Source organism: Colobus angolensis, unplaced genomic scaffold (genome assembly GCF_000951035.1).
Source record: "Colobus angolensis palliatus isolate OR3802 unplaced genomic scaffold, Cang.pa_1.0 Scaffold47, whole genome shotgun sequence".
Classification (NCBI taxonomy): Eukaryota; Metazoa; Chordata; class Mammalia; order Primates; family Cercopithecidae; genus Colobus; species Colobus angolensis.
The window spans coordinates 1,333,095-1,342,951 of record NW_012118154.1 but is presented as its reverse complement, the minus strand read 5'-3'; the positions used below and the strand labels follow the sequence as shown (position 1 = coordinate 1,342,951).

The window sequence follows — 9,857 nt, the reverse complement described above, 5'->3', positions numbered from 1 at the left end:
GGAATTGGACTGAAGACAGTGATGTCATTCTTTGACAGGGGTGTCAAGGGGGCAGTGGTGGTTATGATGTTTTGCTGTTGTTTGATGTAGAGTTATCAAAAGCTCCCAGAAATACTGAACTGGCTGCAACTTCATTCTTACTGGACTTTTGGCTCCTTTTTATGTCTCTGGTTCTTTAGATCACATTCAGGCGGCCATTGCCCAGCTGGACCTGTTAGGTGCTCTCGAACATAAAGATGACCAGCTTTCCCTGACTCCAATTGGAAGAAAGATGGCGGCATTTCCTTTAGAACCCAAATTTGCCAAAGTAAATGATACCCTCTCCGCAGTCCCCTTTCTGTGCATTACAGTTAGCCATCCCAAAGTAGAACCGTTAACCCAGTGCTTCTCGATTAATCTCACTTTTTCTCAAATAATTACCAACCCCTAGTTTTTAAATAGCCCTGGTTGATGTTCAGTGTGGGATTCAAAGATACGAAGTCAAGAACCCTACCCACAAGAAATTCGGAACTCTGTAGGGAAGGCAGTCACCTGTTTTATTTAATATTAAAGAGTGAAATAACACTAATGTACATAGCCATGGTTTTAGAAATACCTGTCCTTTAACTCCTTAGAAAGGAAGCTGCAAAAGCAATGTACAGAAATAGTGTATTCTAAAGCTAGGAGAAGGCTGGGTTTACACAATTTTAAATTTCGGTTTGCAGACCATCCTCATGTCCCCCAAATTCCACTGTACAGAGGAGATCTTGACCATTGTCTCCCTGCTGTCTGTGGACAGCGTCCTCCACAACCCTCCTTCCCGGCGAGAGGAAGTGCAAGGTGTCCGCAAGAAGTTCATATCCAGCGAAGGGGATCACATGACCCTGCTCAATATCTATCGGACCTTCAAAAACCTGGGTGGAAATAAGGTGAGCCTTATCTTGCTCCTGTTCTCCAGAGATAGCTGCTTGTCTCTGCTGCGTGCTTCCCTTTTTCTACTGAAGCCGTACAAAAAGTACACTTTCCCTTTGTGGCTGAATGATCTAAAGAATCACAAAAGGAAAGCCAGACATCATTTCGGAAATGCCTCAGTACTGGGAGGTTACCAAAGAAATGTCGCTCCGGTCTCTGTTCTGAATGTGTTTAACTCAGCAAGACTTAAGTGACTCCCAACCCATCAAAACATAGTTGGAACTTAATAAAGTAATATGTCTAATAATGACCGTGCATACCAATTAATGAGTACTTACTCCATGCCAAGCCCCATGCTAAACACTTTGTAATGTATGATCTCGTTCAGTACAGTACTTATAAGAAATGAGCACTGTTATTATTATCTTTTATATTCATGAAACATAGTCGTGGAAATGAAGCTTCGTGCAGTTGAAAAACTTGCCCAGGGCCAGGCACAGTGTCTCCAGCTTGTAATCCCAGCACTTTGGGAGGCCGGGGCAGGTGGGTCACTTGAGCCCAGGACTTCCAGAGCAGCCTGGCCAACGTGGCAAAAGCTCGTCTCTACTAAAAATACAAGAATTAGCTGGGCGTGGTTGTACACACCTGTAATCCCAGCTACTCGGGAGGTTGAGGCAGGAGAATCATTTGAACCTGGGAGGCAGAGGTTGCAGTGAGCCGAGATCGTGCCACTGCACTCCAGTCTGGGTGACAGAGCAAGACTCTATCTCCAAAAAGAGAAGAAAGAAAGAAGAAGCCTTACATACATTGGGCATTTCTGTTTTGTTTTCTGTGTCTGTTCATATCCTTTGTCCATTTTTCTACTGGGTCGTTGGTCTGTTTCTTAATGACTTGTAGAACTTTTAAAATCTATTCTGGAGATTCTGATTATATTGGGTATGATGAGACAACTATCCCAAGCCGGGAAACTTTAAGTTTTTCTTTAGTTTAAATTATCAATAGTTTTCCTTATAGTTCATGTTTTTTGATGTAAAGATATTTTCCTACGTTCCTTTTTGGCACCTGAAGTTTTTCCTCTGTGATTCAACTGTGTTCTAAACATGTTGTTATATTTTTTCTATAGAAATGAGAGGCTTGTTAGCTGGGCATGGTGGCACGAGCAGGTAGTTGAAGCTATCTGGGAGGCCGAGGTGGGAGGATTGGTTTGTGGTGAGCTATGATTGTATCACTGCACTCCAGCCCAGGGAACAGAGCAAGACTCCGTCTCTATGAACAAATAAATAGTGAATGAGTGGATTGTGATATCATTCTGTCTCCTATTCAGGATTGGTGCAAAGAGAATTTTGTCAACAGCAAGAATATGATGCTGGTCGCCGAAGTCAGAGCACAGCTGAGGGACATCTGCTTGAAGGTATTGTCCCGGTCCTAGTGTTCTTTGGGTGACAAAGCTGTTACTTCGTTCAAGGTAGACATTTTGAAATTGCTTATTGCTAGTGATTATAAAAGGATTTCTCATTGTAGAAAATTTCACAAATAAGAAAAAAGGAAGTTACCCACAATTCCACATCTCAGTAGTTTAGCCTATTTCCTAACAGCCTAATTTTTTATTGTATTTTTTCACGTAGTAAATTCTATGTATAATTTATATTTGGTTTTATAATCTTTATAAGCATTTTCCAGTGTTAGAATTCTTCATAAGATTTTAAGTGGGAATATCTCCATTATTTTCTTTTAGATTACCAAAGTCGTGTATAGTTGTTAAATATTTACACAATGCAGAAAATAGTGATTTATAATGTAGAAAGTTTAAAAAGTCTCCCATAATCCTGCCCCTCCAGAGATAACTACTGTGAACAGTTTGGGGGTAGATCCTTCTAGAATTTGTTTCTGTGTATGTATGTTTTTGTGCATGTCTGTGTGCCTGTGTACGAGCACACACATACACGGATACGTGTATATGAGGTACTGTTCCACAGCTTCCTTTCTTCCACATGGCCTCCCTTTCCCCTTCCCCTTCCCCTTCCCCTTCCACTTCCCTTCCCACTATTTGAGACAGAGTCTTGCTCTGTCACCCAGGCTGGAGTGCAGTGGTGCCATCTCGGCTCACCGCAACCTCCGTTCACCGGAACCTCTGCCTCCCGAGTTCAAGCGATTCTCCTGCCTCAGCCTCCCGAGTAGCTGGGATTACAGGCTTGAGCCACCACGCCAGGCTAATTTTTGTATTTTTAATAGAGACAGGGTTTCACCATGTTGGCCAGGCTGGTCTCGAACTCCTGACCTCAGGTGATCCGCTCGTCTCGACCTTCCGAAGTGCTGGGATTCCAGGTGTGAGCCACCGCGCCTGGTCTCACATGTGTATTTCTTGAATCCTTCTGGGCTTTTGGTGCTGCATGTGTCTAGCTCATTCATTTCAGTGATTTCATAGCATTTCATTGTATTCACTGCAGTTTATTTAAGCCTCTAGTAACGGTCATTTAGGTTCTGCCTCCTGCATATGTGCTGTGGTGTGCACAGAATGAATTTCTAGATGGGGAATTTGGATTTTGTTAGGTATTGCCAAAGTGTCCACCACAAAGTGTTTTTTCTTTTCTTTTTTTGAGACGGAATTTCGTTCTTGTTGCCCAGGCTGGAGTGCAGTGGCACGATCTTGGCTCACCACAACCTCCGCCTCCTGGGTTCAAGCAATTCTCCTGCCTCAGCCTCCCAAGGAGCTGGGACTACAGGTGTGACCCACCACGCCCAGCTAATATTTTGTATTTTTAGTAGAGACGAGGTAAAGTGCTGGGATTATAGGCGTGAGCCACCACGCCCAGCCAATTGTTTGTATTTTTAGTAGAGTTAAGGTTTCACCATGTTAGCCAGAATGGTCTTGACCTCCCAAAGTGCTGGGATTACAGGTGTGAGCCACCACTCCCGGCCTAATTTTTTGTATTTTTAGTAGAGACGGGGTTTCACTGTGTTGGCCAGGCCCGTCTTGAGCTCCTGACCTCAGGCGATCCACCCGCCTCGGCCTCCCAAATTGCTGGGATTCCAGGCGTGAGCCTCCGTGCCCGACCCACGAAGTTTTATATTAGCTTTTTATTCCCTCTTAGAGTACATGGTGTTTGAAAGGCCTGTCGTAGTATATTTAATGCTTGCATGACACTCCACATTTTATGTCAGAGGTAGAGGGTCGCGTGAGTGTTCTTTTGCTGTTGATCACTGAGACAGTGTCCATGTTTTTGCTGTCGTCATGGGCACTCTGTGGTGAATGCCTTGTGCCCCCTCAGCATGGACACTCCTGGGAGACAGATACAGCCCGTACCCAGGCCTGTGTCTGATGCCAGCGGCCTATAGTTAGCACTAGAGCTGTAGCCTATTGTATTCTGCCTATTGTATTCTGTCTTTCACACATTTTTTCAGACTGCTCTTGTATTTGAACAGTTTCCTGCCAGTCTGTCTCTTGGCTTCGTAAGTTTTCTCAATTTATTATTGACAGTAGAAATGGTGCTTCTCTATTAGTTCTGAATTTAAGACTCTGCAGTGGCCAGGGATACCTCTCATTATATGCCAGGCACTGGTCAAGGTCCTGAGACTTTACAGACATGCCTGTTCAATAACTAAGTAATAATCTAGACGATGACCTGACGTACATACACTCACGCCAGGAGGCCATCAGATTAAAGTAACCACTATCATTTATGAGGTGTTTGTTCAGCACTGTTCTGAATACTTTTTATGTGATTGCCTTATTTAAACGCCTCATTTCTTTTTTTTTTTTTTTCTTTTTTAACTCAGACCTTAACCCAAAAGATAAAATCCTCTTTTCAACCTATAAGACTGATTCTGTTGTTATTCTCATTTTACAAAGGATGAAACTAAGCCTAATCAGGTTAAATAATTTGCCCCAAATCACTCAGCCAGTGAGTGGTAAAGCTGATAGTCTGGAAGGAGAGACCACCACTTAGCCTCGGGGGCTTCCCGGAGGTGGCGACAACTGAGCTAGATCTTCACAGATAAGGAGATAAAAGAGTGTCTTCCAGGCCATGTGTGGTGGCTGGCTTATGCCTGTAGTCCCAGCACTTTGGGAGGCCCAGGCAGGTGGATTGCTTGAGGCCAGGAGTTCGAAATCAGCCTGACCAACATGGCGAAACCCCATCTCTGCTAAAAATACAAAAATAAGTGGAGCGTGGTGGCGCATGCCTGTAATCCCAGCTCCTCAGGAGGCTGAGGCACAAGAATCGCTTGAACCCAGGAGGCAGAGGTTGCAGCGAGCCGGGATTGCGCCACTGCACTCCAGCCTGGGCAACAGAGCGAGACCCTGTCTCTTCAAAAAAAAAAAAGTATCTTCAGGCATAGATTGGCTGATTGTCAACAACAGCAGAAACCCTTGAGCCACATCGTAAAGGACAACAGAAAGATTTTTCCAAGGATCGAAAGGTATTTCTGAGAACCTATAGGCAGGAAATAGAGTCACAGGAACTAGAAAAAGCCTGCAGGAGCCAGGGCCGCTGCTTTCTCTGGACCTGCTGCTTCCCTTGCTTCGAGGACCCTCTGCGTGCCTCCTTCCCTCTTCTCCCTTTACCTCCACATGGAAATGATTGCTCTGCACGGCCCCTCCTCTCAAGAGCCCAGCAGAGTTGGACAGGTTTTCCAGTTTTTTTTTTTTTTTTTTTTTTTTTGAGACGGAGTCTCGCTCTGTCGCCCGGGCTGGAGTGCAGTGGCCGGATCTCAGCTCACTGCAAGCCCCGCCTCCCGGGTTCCCGCCATTCTCCTGCCTCAGCCTCCCGAGTAGCTGGGACTACAGGTGCCCGCCACGCCGCCCGGCTAGTTTTTTTTTGTATTTTTTAGTAGAGACGGGGTGTCACCGTGTGTTAGCCAGGATGGTCTCGATCTCCTGACCTCGTGATCCGCCCGTCTCGGCCTCCCAAAGCGCTGGGATTACAGGCTTGAGCCACCGCGCCCGGCCAAGTTTTCCAGTTTCAAACCTAAAAGATGCCTGGAAGAGAGACGCCGGCCAGCGTAGGTCCAGCGAGTGTGTACCACTGGTTTGTCCATCTGTGCCCAGGGGCGTAGGTTACGTGACCCACTCATCAAGAGCAGCAGAACAAGGACATTGGTGACTGACCTTTCCTCTGATGAGACAAAGGCAGCGTTTCTACCAAGAGCAGCAAACGTGAAGGCTCAGAGATGGGAATCATGAAACGGGGCGAGGAAAGAGAAGGCAGCCAACTATGGGGAACCCTGGAGTGCCTAAAGAAGAGTGGCGAGGCCGGGCGCGGTGGCTCACGCCTGCAATCCCAGCACTTCGGGAGGTCGAGGCGGGCAGATCACTTGAGGTCAGGAGTTCGAGATCAGCCTGACCAACATGGTGAAACCCCGTCTCCACTAAAAATACAAAAATTAGCCAGGCGCGGTGGCGGGCGCCTGTAATCCCAGCTACTTGGGAGGCTGAGTAAGGCAGGAGAATCGCTTGAACCTGGGAGGTGGAGGTTGCAGTGAGCTGAGATCACGCCACTGCATTGCAGCCTGGGCGATAGAGCGAGACTCAGCCTCAGAAAAACAAAAGAAAGAAAAAGTGCGGTGAGAGGAAAGACGGGGGAGCGGCTCAGGGTGGCTCCTTCGTGGCTCCACCACGGGAACTTTGCATTGTTTTGCAAGGAGCGATAGAGACAGTGTTGAAGGTGTCTGAGCGGATGGAGAGTGGTTTGGGCCGTGCTTTAGGTAGATGAGGCTGGCAGCAGCATGTAAGGCGAATCGGCGTGAGGAGATGGTGAGATGGTCAAAGCGAGAGGGAAGGGCCTTTCCTTTCTGGGTGTCCTGATGGAATTTAGGTGAGGGGTGGGTCACCCAGCCTGCCTGTGGTCTGGTGGCTAACGTGAGCGCCTCCCTCCCAGCCCTGCCTTCGCAGGCGGTAGTTTCCCTGTTTCTGGCCCGTCCTCCTCCAGCTGGGCCTTCTTCCCCTGACCTTGCTGATGCTTGGTGACCACCTCTGAATGTCAGAATCCACTTTGTTAGGCTCACAGTGCGGGCTGCATTTGCCCTGGTAGGTCCAGTTTCCCCAACACACTGTGTAGTGCTGACCGGTGTTTGAGGTCGGCTCCATTCCTCGCTTTCTCCCGAAACAGATGTCAATGCCAATCATGTCATCCCGAGGAGACATGGAGAGTGTCCGCCGCTGCCTGGCTCACAGCCTCTTCATGAGCACCGCCGAGCTTCAGCCAGACGGCACCTATGCCACCACGGACACCCACCAGCCGGTGGCCATCCACCCGTCATCTGTCCTCTTCCACTGTAAGCCGGCCTGCGTCGTGTACACCGAGCTGCTCTACACCAACAAGTGCTACATGCGGGACCTCTGCGTCGTGGATGCAGAGTGGCTGTACGAGGCTGCCCCTGAATACTTTAGGAGGAAGCTGAGAACCGCCAGAAACTGAGCCGCCCCAGGATGCCACCAGAATCGCTGGTCCCTGGGAGCTTAGACTCCAGTCGTCCTCACAGCAGCCTTCCAGGTTGGCACTTAGAGAAGCCTTGGAGTCAGCTGAGCGTGCCTGACTTCCAGGAGCTTGAAAGCATCTTTGCTTCAACTCCTAGGACTGAACCATGTAGACATGGACATATCATTTGTACCTGGAAACTTCAAAATTATGCTTTTGGTTCTTACTGGGTGACTTTGACTTAATTAACACCTGAGCCTCAGTTTTCTCATCTGCCAAATGGGAGCAATAATAATAATCCTTATAAAATTGGGTTCATAAAGTTTAGAGAAAATGAATGGAAACTACCCAGAACTATGCCTGGAGCACGCCACACATACACATACACTGTATGTGTATACAGTGAGTTGGGAGCCATTAGGCTGAATGTTGCTGCTTTCCACGTGATGTGAATTAGGTACAGCAACATTCCAAGTTCTTGTGACTAAGGGCGATTTTCTGGAAGGGCCACAGGAGGTTGCGGAGCTTGGATGTTGCCCTTGGTTCTTGTTTAACGTCTATCTGTATGCAGTTTTAAAATAGAAAACACAACTAACTTCTGTAGAAGTTTCCAGAGGGAGGTGCTGTTACCTCATACCTCCTGGGATGGCGATCCCTACTGAACACTTATGTCTAGGGGTGGACCGCTCTGTGTCTGTCTCCAAGCAGAGACCAGTAAAGGAGCCTCCTGGTCCTCGGTACGTGACTCTGTTGGTGCATGACCCTGTCATGCTTTCAGGAGACATGTTAGCTTCCTGGGTGAAGGCTGATTTATACCTTCTGAATCCTGTCACACGTAGACATGGGAAACTGGCCTTTCAGTGTTTTGTGTGTGTAGGTGACTCCCAGATACACAGTTGCCATTTTTCTCTCTAACTGGGCACCAGCAAACATGTGGGCATAAGGAGTGACTCTGTACCATTTCAGCTGTTTGTTTGTGGGCAGAGCCCCTGGTCACAGGTGATGGTGGGGGAGGGGAGAGGGGTCCATAGAACCCAGAGAACGCTGGCTTATGCCAGAGACCACACCACATCTGGGCTTGCATTCTTGTATCTTTCTTGGTGTGTGGGCGGGGGGCGGTTCAGTGAAGACTGGAAGGCCTGCTGGACAAACTCGAAAAGAGCTAGAGCTGTAACACTTAGTCTTGCATCTTATTAATGTTCTATGAAGTTTTTTCCTTCTTCGTAGGGACTTGGGGACAGTCTGGCTTTGCTGCTTTCTAACTGCTAGGCACCTCCCTCTAAGCCTCATTGTCAGAGGGAATTGGAGATCTCCACAGTCTCTTCCTGTTCTGACATTCCGAGCAGAGAAAGGGCACTCACCGTTCCTCTTAGCTATTTAATTATCAGAAGCCAGTAATCTTTCCCCAGATAGTGTTCTGTCCTAGAGGTCGTCGAGCTTTGGCCCTTCTATTGTGCTTACTTGGTCCAAATGCATCTGTGGGTGTTTTGTCATTTCTCACTGAATGAATCATAGTTATAACCAGGGGCCAAACTGCCCAAGAGGCTCTTCAGAGATCACGGACGGTCTCTTTCTGGAAGCTGTGGCCTGACGGAACAGCCCCATCCCAGGGTCCCATCTGTCCGGAGTTGGGTATGTCAAGTCCAGCTGAGTCTTTATTTCCAATGCTAGCCACGGTCCTGAGCCGTCAAGCTCTCAGCTAGTGTTGAGGGCTCTGTCAGAAGTGGTTATATGTGGGTGACATAAGATCTGACAGCTCCTATATACCTTATCTTACTGAATTCTCAAACTTTGAACCAGTTCTTCCACTTACTGACTTGTTACCATGGCTGACTTTCTGAAAAGTTTCCCACAGTTTTTTTTTTTTGCAGTAGGGTATTAGGATGTTTCGTCCTACTTGGGAAGAAAAAGTATTGTATTTTTAATAAATCATTCATAGTGCTGGTAAAAAAAAAAAAAAAATTGTGGGGTGGCTGGGCGCTGTGGCTCACACCTGTAATCCCAGCACTTTGGGAGGCCGAGGAAGGCAGATCACCTCATGCCTGTAATCCCAGCATTGGGATGGGAGGCCAAGGTGGGTGGATCGCTTGAGAAGTTCAAGACCAGCCTGGCCAACATGGCAAAACCCCGTCTCTACGAAAAATACAAAACTTAGCTGGGTGTGGTGACACACGCCTGTAATCCCAGCTACCCAGGAGGCTGAGGCACAAGAAGTGCTTGAATTTGGGAGGCAGAGATTGCAGTGAGCCAAGATTGCACCACTGCATTCCAGCCTGGCCGACAGTGCGAGACTGTCTCAGAAAAAAAACAAAAACTTGGGGTAATTGATGTCCAGCTTAAGTACCTGAACAGTTTCCAGAAATGTATATTTTTTTTTCTGAGAGGCAAAGGATGTAAACAGCTTCTAAGTAGCTTTAATGTTTCTGTACAGAAATAATGTTTATCGGCCGGGCGTGGTGGCTCAAGCCTGTAATCCCAGCACTTTGGGAGGCCGAGACGGGCGGATCACAAGGTCAGGAGATTGAGACCATCCTGGCTAACACGGTGAAA

General features: G+C 47.5%; 1 protein-coding gene across 2 annotated transcripts in view; it reads left to right on the top strand.

Moving 5' to 3' along the window:
* The window catches only part of DHX33 (DEAH (Asp-Glu-Ala-His) box polypeptide 33), a 34,485-nt gene extending 24,759 nt beyond the window's left edge, over positions 1–9,726 (top strand). Inside the window, exons 8-11 of one of the 2 annotated variants that reach the window (XM_011958412.1) lie at positions 180–307; positions 705–908; positions 2,216–2,302; positions 6,999–9,726. In XM_011958412.1, coding sequence (XP_011813802.1) covers positions 180–307; positions 705–908; positions 2,216–2,302; positions 6,999–7,307 — 728 coding nt within the window. In that variant the 3' untranslated portion in view covers positions 7,308–9,726. The remainder of the gene's footprint in view (positions 1–179; positions 308–704; positions 909–2,215; positions 2,303–6,998) is intronic. The other variant, XM_011958411.1, reaches the window with a different exon arrangement.
* The last annotated feature ends 131 nt before the right edge of the window (positions 9,727–9,857 follow it).